Raw genomic sequence first — 22,229 nt, 5'->3', positions numbered from 1 at the left:
ATTTATTTACATATTTATAAAGAAACAAATTAGTTGTTTTAAACGCATAACTTCTGGAGTTGCATGAAAAAAGATAGACTGGTTGTAGACTTGTAGTTTTTAAAGCATACCTATTGAAGTTTGTGAATATATTGAAGAACTCATGACGAGACTTAACCAATAGAAATATTTTTTTAAAAACACAATCAAATTCCTCACGTAGCTATTTTTGCAAGACAAATGTGAGAGAAAGATGGATAATTGGATTTGGATGGATGAAAGTGAGATACATGGAAACGTGAGAGAGATCTGGGTTGCTGCTTGACGAACAATAATTAGTAAAGGCACGATGTATTCATTTGCAATAATAATAACAAAAATGTTTTTGAAATCTGTAGGTAAAAGGTTAGATTTTGAGTGATCTATTTTTCACATGAAAATATCTCCAAATAGTTTTTCAATTTCATTATTATGTACCTCAATTTTTACATACTTTCTTGCATATGGATCATGTAAGTTTGATATAAGTAATGAAAGTTGACGTTTAAAAAAATATATATATCTCCAAATTCAGTTAAAATCTTTCAAATCAAATAAGTTGCAAGAATCCATCAAATTTGAATAACACAGGATTTTAAATGTTATATTCAAATCTTTGACTGAATAACAATAGATTTTAAATTCTTTAAGTGAGAGAATTGTAAATATAAAAATCAATAACACTAGATTTCAAAAGTTTTTAATAGTAATATTTAAAATACAAGAACCAATAACACTAGATTTCAAAGTTTTTTAATAGTAATATTTCAAATACAAGAACCAATAACACTAGATTTCAGTAAAATATTTAAAATGAATCATTGAATAACATTAGACTATAAAACCTAAAGAATTAACTTGAAATCTACCATTGAATAACACCACCTTAGCTCCAATAGACTCAATTTCCAAAAAACTAATAGTTATTGTTTCTATATTTCAAAGGTTTGATTTAAGATTTTTTTTAATTCATTTAAAAGATTTGAACATAAAGTTGCGTATCTAAAAAAAATTAGTGTAAACACATCCTACTATATAAAAGAAGCTAAATCCTAGTTTTTCTAGAAGTGCCACATAGGCAAAATATTCTCCACCTATCAAACTGCCATGTCACTAGCGGATTGGGCTTCGAATTAAAATTGCAATAAAGATTTGGGCTTCGTTGTCGCTTACAAAAATCTCGGTTTGTCTACGATTTGCCGGTGGGCCAGGTAAAAAAAAATCTCGCAGCCCAGCCCATTAACCCAAATCACCGTCTTCGTAAAACTATTTCCTTCGGAAATTACTTATTTCAACTGTCAAACTATTTTCTTTTGAATTTTCTATTTTTTCAGACAATTTATTAATTCTACTGTTTCCTTTAACAATGTGTGAACCGGCTAAGTTTTCTTTCATCTTAAAATTGTCCGTCCAAAATAACACAACCCCCTCATTTCACACACAATCACTATAAATTTCTAAAAAAAAACTAAATTCTACTATCAAATGCACCCAACAAATTTACAACTACCAGTTCCAGTTACTTATGCTTCGACCTCATTCAAATAATTATGGGCCGGCCTACTTTAATTTTTAAATAACCATGTTAATAATTTAAAAAAAAAACAAACAAACCATAACTATGTTCACTTCAAAAAAATATGAAATTAATAAAAGATGCGCAATACAAAATAATTCTCATTCTTATATGTGCAGAACATGCAGCAGAATATCAAAATAATTGGGGCGACACCCTCAGACCGCATCCAATAATCGTTAGGATCATTAGGATGTGGCCCATCACAAATCACAAAAATAAAATTGCTTTCCTATGAACAACTTTCATTTGTCTTGACATCCAGGTTTGTCTTAAAAATATTTACTTTTAATTATTCAAACTATATTTCAAATGATGGTTTTTAACCACTAAACAGTAACAAATAATGGAAGGGAGGGTGTCTATTTCTACGTCTGACACAATCTACCAACGCTTCGAGGAAGGGAAAATTTATCACATTAGATATTTTAATCTTCTTCCCAATAACCAACGGTACATGCTTACCGTTAAACCATACATAATCAATATCAATGAGACAACAATTATTACACTGATTCAAGAAAACATTCAACCGATCCCTTCATACATATTCCGGCCCCAACGCTACCACCAGTTGATCAGCTTAGCAAATGCAGCCAACTTCCTCCCAGGTAAAAAAAAACCAATAACTCTCTCACATACAAATAAACACTAAATTTTTGTCCTTAAAACCAAATTATTCCTACAGATGTTGTTGGCCGCATATGCCTCATCCAAAGAAGTGATTTATATAACCACTACACAGATTCAAAAATCACCATTGGATTGCGTTTAGACAGGTACTAACTTTTTATTAAATAACAATTGGTTTACAACTAAACAAAATATAATACAATAATTATTTGTAGATCGAAATTGGTAAGTCTAACTTTATGGGACAAGGAGGCCTCTAATTTCAGGGAGTTAAATCACATATATACCAGGAAAAACCAAATCGTAATCATCACAAGTATTATTCTACGGTTACATGAAGGTAATAAACTAAACATAAAGTTTATGTCAAAATAAATGCTTACAAATATTTGACTTTTTCATGAAAACTATCACTCACAACCACACCTAGATCGCGCTTCTACTTTGACAACGATATTGGTATCATACAACGCTTCCAAAAGAGGAATAAACTGCTATCTTAAGCCTCATAGCAAACGACACCAGTCAACTTTTAAAAATTTTACGTTACCGATTCCTACGTCAATTAAATAGGCACACTGAAATACTGTTTTCTCTTACGAATATTGAATTCCTCAAAACAATTTATTATTAAAACTTACTGTTGTTTAAAAAAAAATGATTACCGCTTCTAACGTCTTCGCATTATAAAATAAACAAAACATAACTTACCCTTTCAGAAACTTCAAAACCCCCAATTTTAATTGAACTGGACTTTTATTAAACATGTAATCCGCGCGAAGCGCGGACACCGACCCTAGTAAATGATAAAGCTGGGTAAAATAGATAGATGAGATGACATAATAAATGATGGTTGACAGAACTTAACTTCAATCAATTCAACTTCCAATAAAACTAATAATTACTCTTTTGATATTTTAAAAGTTAATATTTTACTCTCTCTATTTTAAAATATATGAAATTTTAGGATAAGACACAACTATTAAGAAACTTGTTTCTTATCTAAAAGAATATCATTAAAATATAAATTAAAAATTATTTAACCAATGACAAAACAGACTACAAAATATGATTGGTTGCACAGTTTTTGATAAAGTTAAAAAATACATTGAAGTATGAAAATATCATATATTTTGAAACATCAAAACTTTCTAAACCATCATCTACTCTGAAACGAATGGAGTAGATTTTTTCTTGTGTTTATTTAAAATGACTTGTACATAGATTTAAATGTTTATAGAAAAATAAATTTAGTTGTAAACACATAAATAATAAAGTTGCATTAAATAGATAGATGAGATGACATAATAAATAATGGTTGAAAAAACTTAACTTCAGTAGATTCAACTTCCAATAAGACTAATAACTATTCTTTTGATATTTTAAATTAAAGTCAATATTTTAGATTTTTCTTGTTTTCATTTAAAATGATTTGTACATAGATTTGCATGTTTATAGAAAATAAATTAGTTGTAACACACATAAATGATAAAATGCATGGAAGAGATAGATGAGCTGATGTAACAGATGATGGCTGAGAGAACTTAACTTCAATAGATTCAACTTTCAAGAAATACTAATAATTACTCTTTTGATATTTAAAAGTTAATATTCTAGATTTTTGTCTTGTGCTCATTAGAAATGATTTGTACATGGATTTACATGTTTATAGAAAAATAAATTAGTTGTAAACACATAAATGATAAAGCTGCATGAAATAGATAGATGATATGACATAATAAATGATGGTTGAGAGAATTTAACTTCAATATATTCAACTTTCAAGAAGACTAATAGTTACTTTTTTATTTAACAGATTGATACTTTTTTAAGAATTATTGTATTTATTAAAAATGATTTGTACACGGATTTACATATTTATAGAAAAATAAATTAGTTGTAAACACAAAATGATAAAGCTGTATGAAATAGATAGATAAAATGGCATAATAAAAATGGTTGCAGAACTTCACTTCAATAGATGTAATTTCAAAAAAGACTAATAATTACTTTTTGTAAGATTTTCTGAACATGTAACTTAATATGATGTTTATGTATACGTCAACTTTATATGATATCCATGTGTACACCACTTTTATGATGTCTATGTTGTACATGTGTGTTGTGTACATCAATTTTATATGATATCCATGTGTACATCAACTTTATACGATTTTCATATGTACACTATTTATTTATAAAGATCCATTACTAAAATGCTTAAGGTTATATAAACGAGTGTTGTGAAAATAAAAATAAAAAGATTTATAAAATAAATTAACATGCTTATAATTTTGTAATTAATAAAAATGAAGATTTATGACTTTTGTCCATGAACAAACAACAATCTCTATCTTCAAAATAAGACCATGAAAACGTAGTCATCCTCCTTGTACTCCCCATATTCCATCATAAATTGCACAATCAGCTGTAAGCCTGCAACCATTGAAACAAGGCAAACCAAAACGAAATCACACTTCCACTCAAACCATACAAGCATGTAACTAGGTCATTAGTTGTACATATGCAAACCTATGTTCCTAATGTATACATGTACATCAGATGTACACCTACGTTTCTAATGTATATATGTACATCACATGTTACGTGTACAGCCTTAAGTGTGTGTACAGGTGTACAACTAGTTACTTAAGAATCATGCTCATCGTCTAGCACCTCCGTCGAGAAAGTACACTTCCTCACCGATAACCTATAATATTGTCCAAAGCAAGAACCCAACAGCCTCTCAATCTCGTCGGTCCCTTCTAGCACATCCCTCACCAGCAGTTGGTACTCCAGCGACGAATAATAGTTATTCATCTTACTCGGGAACCGGTTGGTCGCACACAGATGCGTCGGTAACCTCTCATTCACCGATCCTTCCTCCGTTGGTGCCACCTCTGCAACACGCCAACACACTTATCAAATTCAAGCCACACTTTAAACACTAAAACCAACCAAAATTGGAAAAGCAAAAACTCACTGTCGGCTATCTCTTTTCCTGCTTGCTTCCTCCTTGCCGTCATTATCGATTTCGTTTGAATTCACTGATTCATCCTCCGTTGTCAGTTATTTTCTCTGTCGTTTTCGTGAGATAAGGTTTAGAAGTGAGAAAGGAAATATTAACAAAATATAATATTTTTTTACGGGTCTAAAATCCTTTTATTAAACATACTAAACTTATTCAAGAATCCACCAATCATAAGTTGGTATCTTCAAAATTCAAACTCACTAACCAATGAAATATGACGTTTTACTAAAATGTCCATATCCCAGTAGCACAATGTGCTCTCGAATGTAATAAAAACACATAAAGTTTATTTGTGTTATAAACTCTTCATTTTAGTTCTGTTTTACACAGTTTATACTTTATATTTATACTAGGTTAAGATTCATTCCGCGCAAGGCGCGGAATGAATATTATATATAAATTATTGTTAAGTATTATATATTTTTTACATATTTGAAATAATAAATATATATTGAATAATTAAAAATTTAGTAACTATTACGTATATAATTAAATTGGTATACATACTTAAATAAATTTTATTTATCCAGACAAACACTTTTTTCTATTTTATATGTTATAAAATTAAGTTTAAATGATATTAACATAGATATATAGTACATTTTTAACATTGACATCTGTTAAAAAATATTTTATACTAATATTATTTTTGATCGTTTGTATTTTTTTATGACAAAATTTTAAATCAATGATAACAATAAAAAATTTATGGGATATTTAATAGTTTTAGTAATTTATAATTTTAAAAACATTCAATGCAAAGTTTAAAATCTAAATATTAAGTTGTCAATAATTGTTCAAAATGTTTATCAAAAAGTTTCAAGTCAAATTCGAAATTAAAATATTTACGTATTTTATATGGTATATAATTTATTTTTAAAAACAATATTAATATGCATATATATAATATTTATTAAATGAGACTTCCTACTTATGTAATTTCGTAATCATTTGTATCTTGTTATAACATAAATTTTAAACCATGGATCACAAAAATTTCAGTGTGAGATTTTTAACAACTTTAGTCATTTATATTCGTTGTTTAAAATTCAAAATATAACATATACAAAAAAAATCTAAATTTTTATTATATAGTTAATGTGATTGTTTAATTTATTTTAAAATGAATTAAAAATGATAGAGAATAGACTGATTTTTATCAAATCTTTATTATTCAAAATCATTAATTGTTATATATACTTTAGCCACATTAGGTAATTTATGATTAATTTATGGTTAGTTTAATAAAAAGTTTATTATATATTTATATGGACCAACATATTTTTCTAAGGATTCTAAGAATGATTGTGGTGATGACATGTGGATATAAAAATATGTTGTAATGTTTCTCTTTTAATATATAGGGGATTTGACGTATTCATAGAGATCAATCAAATCATTCACTCAAGCCCGGTTCATACCCACTCTTGGTTATTAACCAAACCAGACAATTTTCTATCGGTTTGTACATTGAGCTCTGGTTAGGCTGCCAACAAGACAAGAACGCCAGAGATTACACAAGTTCCATCTCAGCTTCACCTTCTGCACCGGCCCCCTTTATATGCTTCTTACCCATGATTTTTAAAATGTTTGTAGAAGCCAGAAAATAGGTGGAATCAACTACCATGAAAAATGCGACTTTTATTCGGTAACAAGAACCAATGACTTCCAGATTGTATAAACTTCCACATTACATTACAAAAACAAACAAACAGCTTAACGGAGACCTGATGTACTTCATGCCATGTGTTTTAATTGCTTAATATTAGACATAGACCTACCTTTGAAGTATATATAATAAATGTTTGGAAGTATATAACAAATATTTGGGCACATTACAAATGAATCAACCATCCTTATATACACAATAATCATGATGAATACTTGAGTAAATCAATGAGAAAGCTTGTATGAGATGATCAAAATGATGGCGAGAATGAGAGCCACGATGACCGAACCAACGATCCATTTGTTCCTCGTCATTCTTCTAGACATAGCAGTCAACACTTTCTTGCTCTTGTCAATGGCATCATCCACACCCTGAAGCTGTTACACCAAATCACAAAGAGTTAGCTTTTTTTTTCTCAACGAACCATTTCTGATAAATTGTAAATTGCTTTAGATGGTATAAACCTTAGAGTGAGCGTGAAGGAGGGTTTGGCGTTGCTGACTGAGATTCTCAACAACTGAGATGCCAACCTCTTCTGTCTCCAGCATTAGTCTTCTACTCTCCCTGATTCTGTCGCTTGATTGGTCAAGCCTCTCCATTGACATTGCCAATCTCCCACTCTGATCAGCTGATACCTGGCAATCATGTAAATCAGCTTTAACATCTCTGGCATCTAGCATCTAAGATGAAGAGCAAGAACACTTCAGTTTTACCGCATGCACATCAGCCATTCCAGATTCCATAAGTTCTTGACGTGTAGATTGGTTAGCATCTGGGGAAGACACTCGTTTGAACTCCTTCTTCAGTTGGTTCAGATCAGATTTATACTCTCTTAGTTTAGAAAGACACACAGCTTTAGCACTCGGCTGCAAACTTCTTGCCTCAAGATCCATTTTCCGGATCTACAATAAAAAAAGTAGAAGCCATATTGCTTCAAAGAGAGAAAAAAACAAGAGAAGGATTTAGACATTAAGAATAACAAATGAAAATACCAAGACATCAGCTTCGTCCATTCCAGACTTAATCTCAACAAGCTTCTCCTTCTTCTCTTCTGCGAAAAACACATTACAATTAAATGATTAATCAAACCTCTACTCCTAGTTTATGGAGGCACAATCTTTAATCAACTCAAACATGTCTATGCAGCTAGCTACATATTCCATTCTTGAGGTAACATCATCTTTCAGGCTCAACAATGACTTGAGGAGAGATTATAAAACAAATATGCATAGAGTCCACAAAACAAAGAGATTACATCTCAACATTCCCGGATCCTACAGAGGTGGTCAAAATGGTAAACAAGGCTATGCAGTATAAAGTCCAAGAAAGACAATGATGAACAAAGATTGATAGAGAAATGAAGGAAGATCTAGGCAACTGAATAACGAGAATCCAAGCAATGATATAACTCAACATTCCCAGATGCTACAGAACTCGTCAGATCGTAAAGAGGTCAAAGACGTTTAATATAACAAAGATTAGGTTTTATACCTCCGTGGGAGAGAAGCGAGGCAGAATGACATTTTCTGGAGAGATTGGTTGAGAGCTCGCAGTACTGTCGCTCGTACCCTTCAAATACCTCGCTCATCTTCCTTTCTCTTCGATGATCTGATCAAAACGGATCCTTCTTTAGATTTTGACCGGATCTCGAAAAACCTGCTCCTCTTTGGTTTTATAGGAAGAAGAACCGAACTACTAACGACTCCTGTTCTTCCTTTTGATTGATTCCCCCTCTGGTAAGGAAAAGTAAAAAACGGTGCGTTTCATTTGGCACGTGTAATACAATACTGTTTATTAAATTAACACGTGCAAATGTAGGTGAGACAGAACAGAACCAAACCAATTTTGTAATTAACTAAAACGTAAGTAATTGCAGTTTTGAGTGTAGATTTGCAAGAAATTAAAGTTGGGAGGGTTTTACGGAAGAATAAACAAACAACAGATATTATATAGAAATTGCAAACAAAGTGATCTCGTTCGTTTTTGTTTTGGTGAAGTGGTTTACATCATCTACTCAGAAACTTTATTCTACAAGGTAAGAAGATCCACAGAAGAACAACAGTAGCTTCTTTCTTATAGCTCGCTCTTGACCTTGGCATCCCCATTGGGTAACACACTTTGCGATTGAGCCACCACCCGTTTTGCTTCCTGAAAGTTATTTTGTCACCTTTGAGTTTACTGCTTACTATATTAACGAAGACAATCATAAGGAAGTGAATGGTAACAACTTACAGCGGCAGAAGCAGCACGGATCTCTCTATACTTATCAACTTCATCAGGGAAAGTCTCTTCAAGCTCCTCCAGTATATGTTTTCTCAAATCCTATTAACCAAAAAAAAAAAAGAGTAAAAATCCCATACCCAAGTTAAAAGCCTCAGAAGAGAAAGGGAGTCCACCTTGAAAGCATCAGTCTTGCCCTTTGTAACTTGATTCCTGGCAACGCAGCTATTAATAACATCCCTTGTAAACTCGTCCGGGTTCTTCCCATCATCAATCAAGCTAGTAAACAAAGCCACCAGTAACCATCAGAAACCCAAAGCAAAGTTTTGCATAAAAAGGACATGATGCTCTCTCTCTCTCTCTCTCTCACCTTAGAACTTCCATGGGGACTTGAATGTTGCATTTCTCGGACAACTTAGTCATGCTATTCAGCTCCGACACCAGAGAATTGCTGCCAAAACATACGCACGAGACATTCTCATTTAAAGCAATACCCACAAAACTATGATCTTTATAAAACAGAGAGTGATGGGAAAGAGAGGAAGTACAGGCGCTGGAGGAGATGAAGCTGAGAAGCGGGCGTGAAAGAGGAGACAGTAAGGTGTAACTGATGAAGGAGTCCCAAAGTCTTCTGAATCGAGTTTATGACTTGGTTCAGATTCTCCTTTGAATCTTCAGACGCAGTGGCAGTTCCATCATTGGTTTGATATCCCATCGTAGTTGTACCATTGCTTCCACCAATACCTGCTGCGCTTGTGTTCTGTCCTGGTTCCATCACAGCTGAGACATACACAAAACATCCAAAGTGACCAATTTAATCTCAAATCCGATCGAAATTCGTATGAAAGACTCAAGATTTAAGCAATTTCAATCAATTTGAGGATGCCCAAATCAAGCGATAATCACTGGCATTGATCGAGATTCGTATCTTACCTGTATCAGAGATGGGTTTGGCGAGCGAATCAGCCAACGACAGAGAGAGAGAGAGAGGGGTAGCGATTCTTCGGGTTAGTAAGGTGCTTCAACCGTGAGATTACGATACTACGAAGTCCACACCACGGGAGATGAACAGAGCACCGACGCAAGGGGTGAAGAAGATGATCCGTAACCCTAATTTCTAATTTTAATCATCGACGGTAACGGACACACTGCGAATTGCTGACGTGGCTTTTCTACTAATTGCTGACGTATATTGGATCGGGTTTGGTTGAAACAATATTTTATTTCGGTTTAATGTCCAATTTAAATGGTTCATTGGCAAATAGTAAATGAAATAAAATCGAGCTTGTGCGCTACGAAATGAGTTTTTGTTTTGAAGTTCCTATTCAGAGATGAGTTTTGAATTTCTTTTTTTCAGAGGAGATTTAGCATGGCGTCTTATAGTTTATTCAAGCTGTTCAAACTCAGGAATAGATATGCTCGATGAGTCTATTCACTACAGACATCTCATGTTTCGAATAGATATGCCTCATCTAACAATAGGGATTACCCATAGTCATTTTGAGAATCTTAGATTAATGTCTGTCTAACAAAATCCGTCTAGTGAAGAGGAGAGTTGTTAGTATTACACTGACGATAATTCTCCTTTTCCACACGCTTAAACTTAGAAATTTAAAGAAAGACAGCGCAGGGCCTTGCATAACCAATGGACAGGGCAGTAGTAATCCTCATTAACGTATCTTTCTCTCATGGTTAGTACTGAAACGCACGTTGCCGGTGTGACGATGGATTCTCGTCGGGAAGATTGAGTATTTGCTGAATCTGGTGATGAGCCTGCAAAATTGTTTACAATGTTCAGCTAACAACAACCATTAACAACGCAAATAACTAGATGAGAATGCAGACTAGTTTATTAGTGATTTTCTCTTTCTAATTGAATTTTTACAAAGCAAGATACTACTCTTAGAACTTACCAGCTTGATACGCCCTTTGATCTGTGCAATGACTTTAGTTACCTCTTCTAATTGTCTGTAAAAACAAACACACAAACAAAACCACCATTTATAGTATCAACATTTAGCCATTATGATGCATTCGACCAGACAACTCATTCGTCGTAAACAATAATTCAACCATATGCTTTCCCTAAAATTAACCTCACAGGTATGATAACACCAATGCGACAAGGTTGTGTATAGAACAGCCCAAGTCTTGAAGAGACGGCAAACATAAATTCAGAAAAACAGCATGTGGAGCAAAGAAAAAGCAAGGCGTTGTCATACTTCTTAACTAGTTCCTCCCTTTTTGGAATATAGTCAAGAGCTTCTTGCCGGGTGAACTCCACATAGAAACCAAGCCCTACATCCATGAATATGTGTCTTGTATCTGGCCTGAACTCAAAACAGACACCCAAACCAAGTGTAAACGAAATCAGAAGTAAGACTGGTATATACCATCTCCAATTTTAATCCGCAGTTACAAACATTTTTTCTGTTCAATGATACATAACTAGCATCTAACATACATAACACAGTGAAAGTACACTATTTGAATAAACAAGAGTTCAGTGTTATTTGTAAAAAAAAATTAGCTCAGTATGGAGACAGTGCATGTCATTTCCTCAGATACTGACTTGACTAAGATGCAAAAGAAAGAACCGAAGCTATAAGTGACTTACACTTCAGCTTGCATGTAAACTTCTGAACCGAGGTTGACCATAGTTTTGAGACTATTTACACCATTTTTCTCCAGAGTTTCTATGTTTTTCCGCAAGTCAGAGCTGGAGCGGGAGTAGTTATTAAGGAAAAAAAAAGAAGAATTTCGAACTAAATGAGAGCTCACTAGAACAGTAAAGTATTGTCAACGAGTACACCAAGAAGAGTTCTTCTGGATTACAAGAAACTCGAAACTAAGCGAAAGACTGAATGGTATTTGAATCAGTCAGCTAGACAAGGGAGAAACTAAAAACAAGAGTTTCTATACAAAAATCTATGGAGAAACAGAAGAGTATTTCCTATACAAAAGGATACAGTTCTTTTTGCTCTTCAAAAATCTTGTCCCTGCGAAACCAACAAAGTCAAGAGACATAATGAGAAAACATTATTCAAAAAGAGTCTACAAAAGGAATAGAATGCAACGAAGACAAGCTAACCTAACCCTCTAACATCATAGATACAATTTTAAATCTGGATATGAAAAAGGAGGCAAATTTGAATTACCGTGAAGCAATCGTTTGTAGAAGCTTCTGTTTAAGACCTTTATCGATGATTTCCTCCAACAACTGCAAGTCCTTTTGACGTCCCTCGTCCATTACTGCAACATGACCAAACCATATAAAGCTTGAGGCTTTAGACATAGACTCAGGCTAAATTAAAAGTATAGAATATTGAGTTGCTCGTTTCAAAGTCAAGAATCGCCAAACAGTCAATATCTAAGAACAAGTCCAGAGAGAATGCATGAAAACTTTGGAGGCATTACATCGAACACGTGGTGAACGCTTTTAGAGAGAAACACAATTACGTAGTTCAGCTCCAAATATGAGAATCAAACAGGCCTCTAAGCCAAAAATAATCTATGAAAGGAACATTTCAATTTGAGAAACCTAAGTCGATAAACGATTAGTTCAGAAAGTACAGAGAACAGCAAAGGTTCCAATATGTTTGGAACTCACTGGCAAGGTGATGATGATAAATGTCTGGACACGACCTAAAGACGGCGCTTCAGTGGAGACAGCGAAGTTAAACTATGCTGATGGTGTGGCGGTGGGTGACGGCGAGTGGCGACGGACCGACGGTGAACGAGATAATTGTGGTTTTGCAATTTGAACGAGTACTATTTAAACCGGGGTTTGCGATCACCAAGAAGCAAATATTGACTTTAAGTCCTTTTATAATAATTAATTCTCACAAAAATCTACCTACTTTCAAAATTACTATTTAACCCAACTTGAGCATTGAGCTGCTATGATCTTTCAAATCATGTAAACGTAGCAATATATATAACACAAAGCCTTGAAAATGGATGAGGTTTTTCCAAGTGAAACAAAAAATGTTCATTGGTATACATCTTTAAAAAAAAACAGATATTGGCAGCCAACTTGAACCAAGGAACATCAACAAACCAACTTGAACATTGCCCTTTGATCATATCACTAGCTCCCACCAACGCTCATGCCCCTGAAACATCTTCAAGAACCGTGACCACCGCCGCGGTGCTGCAGATTATAATGGCGTTGGCGAAAGCAACAGAGAGTGCTAACTCGACTAAGACAGCTCCCTTAACATTTGAAGTCTGGAGAGAAGCCGAGAGCAGAGAAGGAAGCTGCAGATTGCTACGAGGAGACGCAGAAGAAAGTGAATCAAGCGACAAAAAGAATGCAAATCCACATGTAAGTGAACACAGCTCGTATCCATAGCTTCTGCAACGCAACCAAGAACTTGCTTATCTCGACTTTATCCCTAAGAGTAAGTGACGTCCACTGAGTAAACCACTGCTGCTTTAGACAAAAGAGACAGTAATGTGATGAACATAGGGAAACACATTGACGATGAGCTGTTGTAGCGAATTTCTGAAACAAATTGCTGCAAAGGGGGAGACCCCTTGACTACGCCACTAAGAGCAAAAATTGAAATTTTGACCTCGCTTCATGCTACTTCTGTTGATGTTTAATACAAAACTTTGTGAATAGTCAAGAACGTGTCATGATTAATAACCTTGACCTTCATCTGGCTAATGTTGTTCTTGTATAAACACAACTTTCGTGACCAACATAACCAAGCACATCATCATAAAAAGCAAAGGGATTTAAGAATCTCATAGGAAAACATTCCCTGTTTTAAAACACGAAACTTTTAAACAATCCAAAACCAATAATAGATAATGGTTGTCTTGCAACAAGGAAACACAACACAAATGATCTAAATTAGAAAAAGGAAAAAACAAGTTTTTGTTCTTATAACATTGACCACTGGTAATAAGATTATCCTCTCTCAGTGTAAAGAGAATGGGTTTTACTTGCCACCACCAACTTCCTTGACGGCACAGATCTGCTCCTCTCCCATTGAAGACATGACAGACACCACAACATCCTTTCCCTCCTCGAATCCACTCTTCATCTGCGGTTCACAAAATAAATTCAATAACACAATCTCAAAAATGAAAACAATTCACATATGTAAGTAAGTCAGAAAGACAAGATATCAACCAGAGCGCTGAGACTATCATCGGTGGGAAGCTTGAGGTCATCCTTAGTGCCACCACTGTCGGTCAAAAGGCTAACCTGTAAACATGAACAAACAAAGCTATTAGTAATGAGAGAAAGTGCGGAAAAAAAAAACAAAGCTTTGAGAGATGAGAGAGAGACATACAAAGCCATCCTCAGAGATATCAATCAACTGGTAATCAATACGGTTCACATGGGGAACCTGACACACACAAGATTAAACAAATCTGAATCAGATCACAACAAGATCTTATGTAAAGTTTGTCTTTTTCTTTATTAACTTACATCACAATTGTGGGAAGAGGGAACAATATCCTCAAGCTTCTTAGCAGTGAAGATGTCAATAGCAACAAAGTGACACTTTGCGTGACCGTGCTTCCCAGTCTTCGAAGTCGAAACCTCAACAACCTAATCAATCCCAAAAAAAAAGAAATCACAAACTAAATCTCTTAGATCCACACGATCTGATTATTCACCTAATCAACGGAGATCTAAAAAAATGATAAAGAGGAGATGGGAATGAAACCTTGCAGGGACGGCCCTTGATGACGATGTGGCCACCCTTACGGATGTTACCAGCCTGCTGAGGGTAGGTTTTGGAAGCTCCGGCGTCGCTGGACTCGAAGTGGTGCTCTTCGTCAGACATGTTTCAGTAATTTAGGTTTGGGGGAAGGAAGACGGGAATGGGTACGATAACCTAGAACTCCGTTTTTTATACGGAGGATCGCAGGCTTTTCTAGGGTTGCTTTTGGGCCCAGCCCATCTATAAACTTATAAGGCCTGATCCAGATTTATTAACCATAGTTTTGAACTGTATCTTTAAGGGGAAAAAAAAAGGGTGTGGTTTAAATTTTTACCCGACATGAACTAAACGAGACGTTGTTCCATTCGGTTAGATGATGATGTAGGATGAGAATATGAAAGTACAAATTGGTAGCTTGGGAGTTGAGATTCTAACACGAAGTTAGATTTGATGAATTGGATGATAACCATTATATATTAGTGTGCTTGTATACTTATAGTGATTCACGATGAATACAAAATGTGCTGACGATGAAGAAGTTCTCTTTACTCGTAAAGATGAGGTTGTTCAGAGTGAAAACAATATACATTGATGTGTTGGGACAAATATCTTTTTGTTTGTGTTTATGCTTTCTTACAACAAGACTCGGTGTGTATATATGCTTGTGATTTTGTCAACTATGAACTTAATTTTTGAAGATTTGCTTCTTTGCTGATCAGATGCGAGAAGGGAATATTGAAATTAAGTTTAACATGTTTGAATATAACATAACTGCTATTGTTCAAAAAAAAAAAAACATAACTGCTAAAGCTTAGTATACGGTTCGACAAATCTAAAACAAAGTAATAACTGAACTCATAAAAACTAGTATACACCATTTGACATCCCTAATTGTATAATAGTTAAGAAAATCCAACGCTACTAATTAAGGAAAAGTCTTGCATATTTGAAAATCAGATGGATCAATCACCTTGAAGAAAATATCTCCTCGGTCACACTAATTGATGCAGAAAAATAAAGAAGATATAAGTTACAAAAAAAAAAAATAATAAATAAAGAAGATATGGTGGTGTAAGTAACACATGAGTTCATTGAAGGATACATCGTGTATCTAAACCAATTTTCTGATCAAATGTATATACAATTAGTTTATTTAAAATGCAATGAAAGCCTTCAATCTTAAACGTCATCCCAAGAACAATTTTTCTTCCATTCAACTTAGCATGTCACGACATATATAGCTGATAAGGTGTTCTTCACCACGTTACTGGTTACTAATTGGAAATGTAAATTGAGTTATTAAACATCTAGTAATAGATCCATACCTCACAAACTTTACAAACCAGTTAGAATCAGATGGTTTATTCTTTCTACAGTTCCAGTTCTTGCTTGATGAGTTAATGAGTTACCTATTTCATGATGTTGCAACGTCTTCATATCTTTCTAGTCGCATAAAAATGATTTTTTTTACTTGCGTTTCAAAACTACAGTTTTGTTTGGTTAAAAGAAACTAAAGGTGAACCTTTAACTGCCTTAGATAAATAGCTAACTCATTTAAGCTAAGTTATTCCTCACCTTACGATTCGAAAACAAGCTTGAATGATCTTATATTCATAGTTTATAACTTCTTCTCCTCAATGCAGAAGCTTTGTTAAACATGCAGAAAACTAAAGGCAAATATCAAGAATCTTGAAAATAACTGAAGCTTGTATGAAACTGAACATTGTGAATATCCGGCCCCGATATACAAAGTCAACCACGTGTGGGCTTGGGAGCTTTATAAATTAATTATTTTAGGAGCCCAGCCCAAGTCATTTTTGTATATTTCTTATTTGTTTAATCAGTAGACAAACTAATTTAAAAAGCATGGTCGAGATCCATTTCATGACCATATAATTTTAGTTTCTCTCTAGCTGTAAAACCGAAACAAGAAAATCTCAAATGTAAATTCAAAAGTTTCAAACAAAAACTCTTTAGATTCGTTTATACATTAGTATATCAAATGTATGATAATATGTTCGTCCACTAAAACACCTGTCACGTGTCAGGACTTAAAAAATGCTTTTCTTGAAGCAGTTAATGTAATAATCTCCACAAAACAGCCTTTTAATTGATTTTTTCACTAAGAGAGTAGAGATAAATAGCCAATCAAGAACGACCAGAAAAACAAAGCTTCGAACGATAATCACAAAACTCGTAATTATCCACAAGGTCAGGGGTATTTATTTTATTACCCACATTTTTTTTTGACATCAACACCCCCCACAAACGTAAACTGAAAACCTTAAAGTTGGCTCACATGTAGGCCCCACTGGCTTTTATCTACCTAACTTAATAAATATTTGATGCCTCATTTAGAAATTAATAATGTTATCATCAAACTTGTTGTTTAGTTTTGCATAGTTTGTTTTTTGAGAAGGGGTCTTAAAATAGCATGCTAATTATCATTTGATATATATTTTTTTATTTCTGCTTCTGGTTGAAAGAAAAACATTACTATGACTTATAAAATTAGAAATAACTTTTAATATTTACAAAATAAGGATGGATTTGGACCAGTCTGCTATTTTATCTCTACATGAATTATAAATTGTTAGGTGATGTATTGTTTCCTTATGTAAAGCTAGAGTAGATCCGGTGAGGATATAGATGTAAATTACTGATATACACATCATTGCACGATTTTATTATTAAATCATATATAAAAAGATAAGTATAAATAATAAGGCTTAAAAAATATTAAGGCTGCCAAAATAATGTTGTTTTTTCGTAAAGTAACGTAAATAAAATATTTTCCGATCCTATCTTATTTCCGTCCAAAATCATTGTCCGCATTCAAAGATACAAAGAGAATCTAGGGTAAAATAGTTTTAGCTGTTTTTTTTAGCAACAATTTGTAAATTTTAGCTGTTTAAAAACATGTATTTACCCCCAATAGAAAAAGACATCATTTGTAATAGTGTATAGGATTTCGAAATTAATCTTTTTTTTCTTATCCTATACTTTTATATCCAGAAATTAATAAAAATGAAAAGGTTAAAAAGTGAAAATTTAGAATACCATTTCTCAACCAAATAAACATTTTAAAAATTAAGAAAACTATTAGAGCATCTGTCTGTTTAAGTGATAATTTTACAAACATTTAATAACATCTTTCTTTTTAAGTGATATTTTTTTATCAGTATAGAAACTACACTTTTATACTAAAAACGAAAAACAAATATTGAAACTACAATTAAAAAACCGACCAGATCTCTAAAAACAGAAAATGTAAAAGTGAGTAGTAGATCACGAGAAAAAAGAAGAAGGGAAGGAGCGAGTGTTGACAAAATATCACGTCACTGTTATTAGAAGCCTCTTTCGTTTCCGTATTTATTTATTTGTTTTTATTTTAAGAAAACAACAAATCCGATTAAAAAAAGGAATATAAAAGCTCTCCTTAATTCTTTTATGGTTATTGCATTCGCTAATAGAATCTGAGCGATAGAAAAGCCAGAGACGAGGAGAGAGATAAAGAGAGAGAGATTTTTAGAAGACGGCTTGAGAGCTATCTTCTTCTTCTTCCATGGAGTTTCGATTGTTTAGCTAGCTCTCTTCTTCATCACTAAATTGTCGTCGTTACTTTAGATTTTGTATCTCTCCTGATTCAAAATTCGGTATTTAATTAATTTCGCACTTTATTTTCTTAATTCAATTTTTTTTTCATTTATCGATAAGATTTGGGAGTGAGTGTTTCCAATAATCAACGATTAAAGATGATTTTTTATCGTCTGTTCAAAGTGCGATCAGATGATGAGAGGTACAATCTCTATCAACCTAATTTTTATATTATATATTTTCTTTTATTTTAATTTGCCATTTCTATCTTCTTTAAAAAAAATATAATTTGCTAATCTGTGTTGCTTTTGATGAATTAGGTTTAAGTCATTTAAAAGTCAAATCGATACATAAAACTATTTTAATATACAAATGTGTTTTTGGATTTGGATTTTCAAAAAAAAAGAAATAAACAAGGATCTAGTGCTTAGATGCTACAGATAATTTATTGAAATGCTGTTTCACGTGTATATAATCACTTGATTGTGAACCCTGTGATTACATAAGTTTGAATATGATCAAATCACTGTGAAAATTGCGCAGAATCTAGCCTTTGTTAGAGAGAGGAATGAGGGAGCAAGAGTGGTCCACTCACTGTGAAACCTTTTTGCCCTCAATGAGTGAAGATTTCAACACTTGTAGTTGGTCTGCTTATCGCCGCGGCGGAGATGGTGCAAATCTGCATTATCGCAACGGCTCGATAAGGGACTCTTATGCTGCGGCGGATTCGTCATTTTCAGGAGGGTACGGGTACGAGAGAGATTTCATGAAACAGACAATGCTTGAGCACGAAGCTGTATTTAAGAACCAGGTTTCTTTCTTTCTTTCTACTACGTTATTGAGTTTCCTTTCCTCATTTAAAGATTTTGACTTTGTTTGTATTGATGTCAGGTGCATGAGCTTCACCGTTTGTACAGAGTCCAGAGGAAGCTGGTGGATGAAGTAAAGGGGAAGAACTCTAAAGAAGAGTTTAGTTTTAGTGATTATACGTCTGAGACTGCAAGTAAAAGGCAGCTTCCTCGGTATGGAGAAGGGAGCAGCTCTCAAGCTTGTAACGGTCGTTTGCAAAATGGGTTTAGTGTTAGTCCTGTGAAGGCTAGGAGAAAAATGATTGATCTTCAACTCCCTGCCGATGAGTATCTTGATACCGATGAAACTGGTGATAACGAAGAGATTACGATCCTCCCTCCATTCAAACGGTCCAAATCTGGAAGAGGGGATGCTTCTCATCAGAGCAACTCTTCAGGGTCTTGTTTGGATGTGAAGAACTCAAACGGCCTAGCTGACTTGAATGAGCCACTCAAGTGTCAAGATTCAGAACCTGTTTCTCTATCCAGGGACATGCATGCTCATTACGGGAGAAACAATGCGGATGTTCAAGGACTCTGTTTGGAGAAAAACACAAGTCAAAATGGATGGATGGTCCTTGAAGCAGGTGACCTTTTTAAACAAGTGGCATGCTCTTCATTTTCGTTTCATTTCTTTAATCTTTGAAATGATATAAAACTGAGACTGTGTGTGTCTTCCTGCTCACATGTGCTTTATTAGCTGAATGTCATAGTAGTGTCTTATTATGCATGTACATGTCGATGGATCATATAACGGTTTTGAATTGTGTGTTGATTCAGTATGTAGCCATTTTTGCCTATCTTCTTTCTCTCAAAAATGTAAAATGTTCATGTCACTGTGTTAACAGGGAACAGCAGAAGCACACATAGAGACCAGCTGCCTTCCCATTCTGCACAAGCATTCTCTAACAATGGATTTCAACCTCAGAACTATCCTACAACTGATCATAACAAGGTAATATTCCCAGGATATCGTGATCTGGAAGTTCGTTCGAAGAATCCTCAAGCTTCTTATGATAGCCACGTGGAATCAAGTGTGGCATCTAACACTCCAAGGTTACACAATGACTACCGCCCTGACTTCGTAAGACCATGGAGCCACTGGTCTTCATCATGGGAGAATCCTAGGAGCAGCTCACATCAAAAATCTTACCCAGTTCAAACGAATCCCTACATGAATTTTGTCGCTCATGCAAGGACAGATTCAACTTTTGAGATGAGAAGTCCTGCCTCTAACGGGATTTATCATGGATTCTCTTCAGGGTCGAAGGAGGCTGCCTTAAATTTCCCATCAGCCGGGTTTAGACCAAATGGTTCTGTAGGAGAGGTAGTGAAGAACCAGAGTTTTGAAAGCCTTCAAGGGCCAAAAAAGCAGGAACGATCAGCTGGGTTACCATGGCTAAAACCTAAGCCACTTAACAGAAGTGAAATATCTAATGGCTTCTTGGATTTGAATGCTTCGACAAATCAATCCATTGATGGAACTGACACAGGGGACGGCCTGAATAGTATTTCACCTCAGAAGAGTTTGAGATCATCTGCTTCATGCTCTTATAATGCCAACGTGGGAAGAGTTGAAATGATCAATCCACATAGTAGAAAAATCATTGGGTGCCCAATCTTTGAGCAGCCTACTATTTTCAAGGAGGAAGTGAATCACTTGGTTAAGCGCGACCTTGATATCAACTTGCCATGTGATGCCTCGGTTTCTGCTGACCAGCATGGTACTAAAGCCTTTCGAGTTGGAAAGGAAGAAGGAAACAAGGCTGGCAACTTCAGACACTACATTGATCTGAATTCATGTGCAAGTGAGGATGATGAAGATTCTGCCTTACATTCCAGTCTGAGAGTGAAAACAAAAGGAATAATTTGTATAGATTTGGAAGCTCCCCCTACTCTGGAGAGTGAAGAAGAAGAAGATAGAGAGAGTGAGAAATCAAATGAAGAAACATGGGGATTGATGAAAGGCAAAGACGGAAACTCCTTGGATGAACTCATCAAGGAAGCAGCACAAGCAATAGTCGCCATCTCATTGTCTGGTCACCAACGTCTTCCCGATGACGCAGCTTCCTCTTCAACTGATGCGGCTGGGAAAAGTCCGCTCTCTTGGTTCGCAGACATTATCACTTCTCAGGGTGATGAGTTAGAACGAAAGGCTGATCACGAAGGAGATTCTTCTGGGGAGATTGATTACTTTGAAGCCATGACCCTTAATTTACATCCCACCAAGGAAGAAGACTACATGCCAGAGCCCTTAGTCCCTGAGAATCTGATATTCGAAGTGACGGGTTCAAACAGGCCCAGAAGAGGACAAGCAAGACGAGGAAGACCAAAGCGGGATTTCCAGAGAGATACTCTCCCTGGACTCCCTTCTCTATCGAGGCATGAAGTCAATGAAGATATCCAATTGTTTGGTGGGCTTATGAAAAGCAGAGAGCACACTTGGAACTCTGGAGTGGCTGCTAGACGGAACTCAAAAAGAAAACGAATCACAAGCCAAGCTCCAGTTTGCCCGTCAATGGCACAGCCAGTGATAGAGAGCGTATCAGTGGTGGGACTTGAAGACAGTAAGCTTACAGGTTGGGGAAAAGCAACAAGAAGACCGAGGAGACAAAGGTACCCTCCTGCAGGTAATCCTGCGACCGTGATCTTAACATGATAGTTTCAGGGGGAAAACTATCAGAACGTATCAAAACTTGGAACATTATAAGAGAGTACAATTACTATACAATAGATTATGTTTTAATTGTTGGGGGGGGGGGGGGGGGGGGGGGGGGGGGGATCGTGTTGTATATCTAGTGTTCGTCTTCTGTAAGATGTGGCCAAACTTGATTTGCTTTGTATTATATAAAGCTTGGTTGGTTATAAAACAGATAGATATGTTAATTGCTGTCAATGTTTGATGTCAAGGTAAAATATATGATTTGAACAAAAGTAGATTACATGTCTTGAT

The 22,229-nt window shown here is 34.8% G+C and overlaps 5 protein-coding genes and 1 pseudogene across 6 annotated transcripts; 1 reads left to right on the top strand and 5 right to left on the bottom strand.

Annotated features, from left to right (window-relative positions):
* Positions 1-7,036: 7,036 nt before the first annotated feature.
* LOC106356355 (vesicle transport v-SNARE 12) lies at positions 7,037-8,653 on the bottom strand. Its single transcript, XM_013796120.3, has 5 exons — positions 8,419-8,653; positions 7,920-7,978; positions 7,641-7,829; positions 7,392-7,562; positions 7,037-7,304 (listed from the first exon to the last, which is right to left on the bottom strand). Exons 1-5 carry the CDS (start codon positions 8,513-8,515, stop codon positions 7,152-7,154), a joined length of 669 nt encoding a protein of 222 aa, XP_013651574.2. The 5' UTR covers positions 8,516-8,653; the 3' UTR covers positions 7,037-7,151.
* A 202-nt stretch (positions 8,654-8,855) lies between these two features.
* LOC106358097 (mediator of RNA polymerase II transcription subunit 10b-like) lies at positions 8,856-10,305 on the bottom strand. The gene is made up of 6 exons (XM_013797839.3): positions 10,081-10,305; positions 9,696-9,927; positions 9,518-9,598; positions 9,324-9,426; positions 9,160-9,249; positions 8,856-9,075 (listed from the first exon to the last, which is right to left on the bottom strand). Exons 2-6 carry the CDS (start codon positions 9,920-9,922, stop codon positions 9,001-9,003), a joined length of 576 nt encoding a protein of 191 aa, XP_013653293.2. The 5' UTR covers positions 9,923-9,927; positions 10,081-10,305; the 3' UTR covers positions 8,856-9,000.
* A 212-nt stretch (positions 10,306-10,517) lies between these two features.
* Positions 10,518-12,907, bottom strand: LOC111199232 (protein UXT homolog). Of its 2 annotated transcripts, none has more exons than XM_022688766.2 (7): positions 12,758-12,907; positions 12,306-12,399; positions 12,117-12,146; positions 11,765-11,866; positions 11,370-11,477; positions 11,061-11,115; positions 10,518-10,920 (listed from the first exon to the last, which is right to left on the bottom strand). In XM_022688766.2, the coding sequence occupies exons 2-7, from the start codon at positions 12,395-12,397 to the stop codon at positions 10,840-10,842; spliced, it is 468 nt and encodes a 155-aa protein (XP_022544487.1). In that variant the 5' UTR covers positions 12,398-12,399; positions 12,758-12,907; the 3' UTR covers positions 10,518-10,839. The 2 variants fall into 2 exon arrangements, with proteins under 2 accessions (XP_022544487.1, XP_022544488.1); XM_022688767.2 differs by having other exon boundaries at positions 12,793-12,894.
* A 155-nt stretch (positions 12,908-13,062) lies between these two features.
* LOC106355187 lies at positions 13,063-13,811 on the bottom strand (annotated as a pseudogene).
* A 63-nt stretch (positions 13,812-13,874) lies between these two features.
* Positions 13,875-15,050, bottom strand: LOC106358102 (eukaryotic translation initiation factor 5A-2). Its single transcript, XM_048736707.1, has 5 exons — positions 14,835-15,050; positions 14,594-14,716; positions 14,454-14,510; positions 14,291-14,365; positions 13,875-14,201 (listed from the first exon to the last, which is right to left on the bottom strand). Exons 1-5 carry the CDS (start codon positions 14,952-14,954, stop codon positions 14,097-14,099), a joined length of 480 nt encoding a protein of 159 aa, XP_048592664.1. The 5' UTR covers positions 14,955-15,050; the 3' UTR covers positions 13,875-14,096.
* Positions 15,051-18,287: 3,237 nt separating this feature from the next.
* BNAA07G09430D lies at positions 18,288-22,210 on the top strand. Its single transcript, XM_013797841.3, has 4 exons — positions 18,288-18,630; positions 18,972-19,239; positions 19,320-19,863; positions 20,125-22,210. The coding sequence occupies exons 2-4, from the start codon at positions 18,997-18,999 to the stop codon at positions 21,933-21,935; spliced, it is 2,598 nt and encodes an 865-aa protein (XP_013653295.2). The 5' UTR covers positions 18,288-18,630; positions 18,972-18,996; the 3' UTR covers positions 21,936-22,210.
* Positions 22,211-22,229: the final 19 nt, after the last annotated feature.

Source organism: Brassica napus, chromosome A7 (assembly GCF_020379485.1).
Source record: "Brassica napus cultivar Da-Ae chromosome A7, Da-Ae, whole genome shotgun sequence".
NCBI lineage: Eukaryota > Viridiplantae > Streptophyta > Magnoliopsida > Brassicales > Brassicaceae > Brassica > Brassica napus.
This window is presented reverse-complemented; position numbering and strand designations above follow the sequence as displayed.